Raw genomic sequence first — 552 nt, 5'->3', positions numbered from 1 at the left:
GTGATCTTCAGCAGGCGGGCAGCGAGAGGGTGAGTGTCTGGCAATGCAGCCCGAGCCCCATAGCTGAGCTCCTTACAGCTCTTTTTAGGAGCCGAGAAGCCATTCGTCTTTGTTGATATGTAGGTGTTATTTTCTTGAATGAACCTCTCAGCGTTCTGAGAAGTGGCCGTGTCTATTCGACCAGCTTTATGTAACACATCCAGAAGTCTGGAGACAGAAATGACTGAATGTAGAGTGATGCCACGGTCAGCTAGCCTGGCTCTGCCTCCCTGCTCTCGGTCCATTAACACGACGGCATCCGTGATCTTCAGACCTTCCTTCTCAAGCACCTCAGCGGTTTCTAGAACACTGCTGCCACTGGTCACGACATCCTCTACGATTAGACATCTGTCACCGGGGTGGATGGTTCCCTCGACGAGACGTTTCGTTCCTGGGGGATATCAAAATACAAATCAATACAGGTCAGTGTTATTTTAGTATCATTAAGATACTATTACAGCATTTATTAATATTTGAATTAATTTTTATATTTTCCATTTTAATTTGAGTAAT

At 45.5% G+C, this 552-nt stretch overlaps 1 protein-coding gene across 1 annotated transcript in view; it reads right to left on the bottom strand.

Annotated features, from left to right (window-relative positions):
* The window catches only part of umps (uridine monophosphate synthetase), a 3,630-nt gene that overhangs the window by 1,561 nt on the left and 1,517 nt on the right, over positions 1-552 (bottom strand). The window contains exon 3 of the mRNA XM_016264011.1: positions 2-430. Coding sequence (XP_016119497.1) covers positions 2-430 — 429 coding nt within the window. The remainder of the gene's footprint in view (position 1; positions 431-552) is intronic.

This window comes from Sinocyclocheilus grahami, unplaced genomic scaffold (genome assembly GCF_001515645.1).
Source record: "Sinocyclocheilus grahami isolate Dianchi unplaced genomic scaffold, SAMN03320097.WGS_v1.1 scaffold8230.1, whole genome shotgun sequence".
NCBI classification, from domain to species: Eukaryota; Metazoa; Chordata; class Actinopteri; order Cypriniformes; family Cyprinidae; genus Sinocyclocheilus; species Sinocyclocheilus grahami.
The sequence above is the reverse complement of the archived record's forward strand: the minus strand, read 5'-3'. Positions and strand labels throughout refer to the sequence as shown.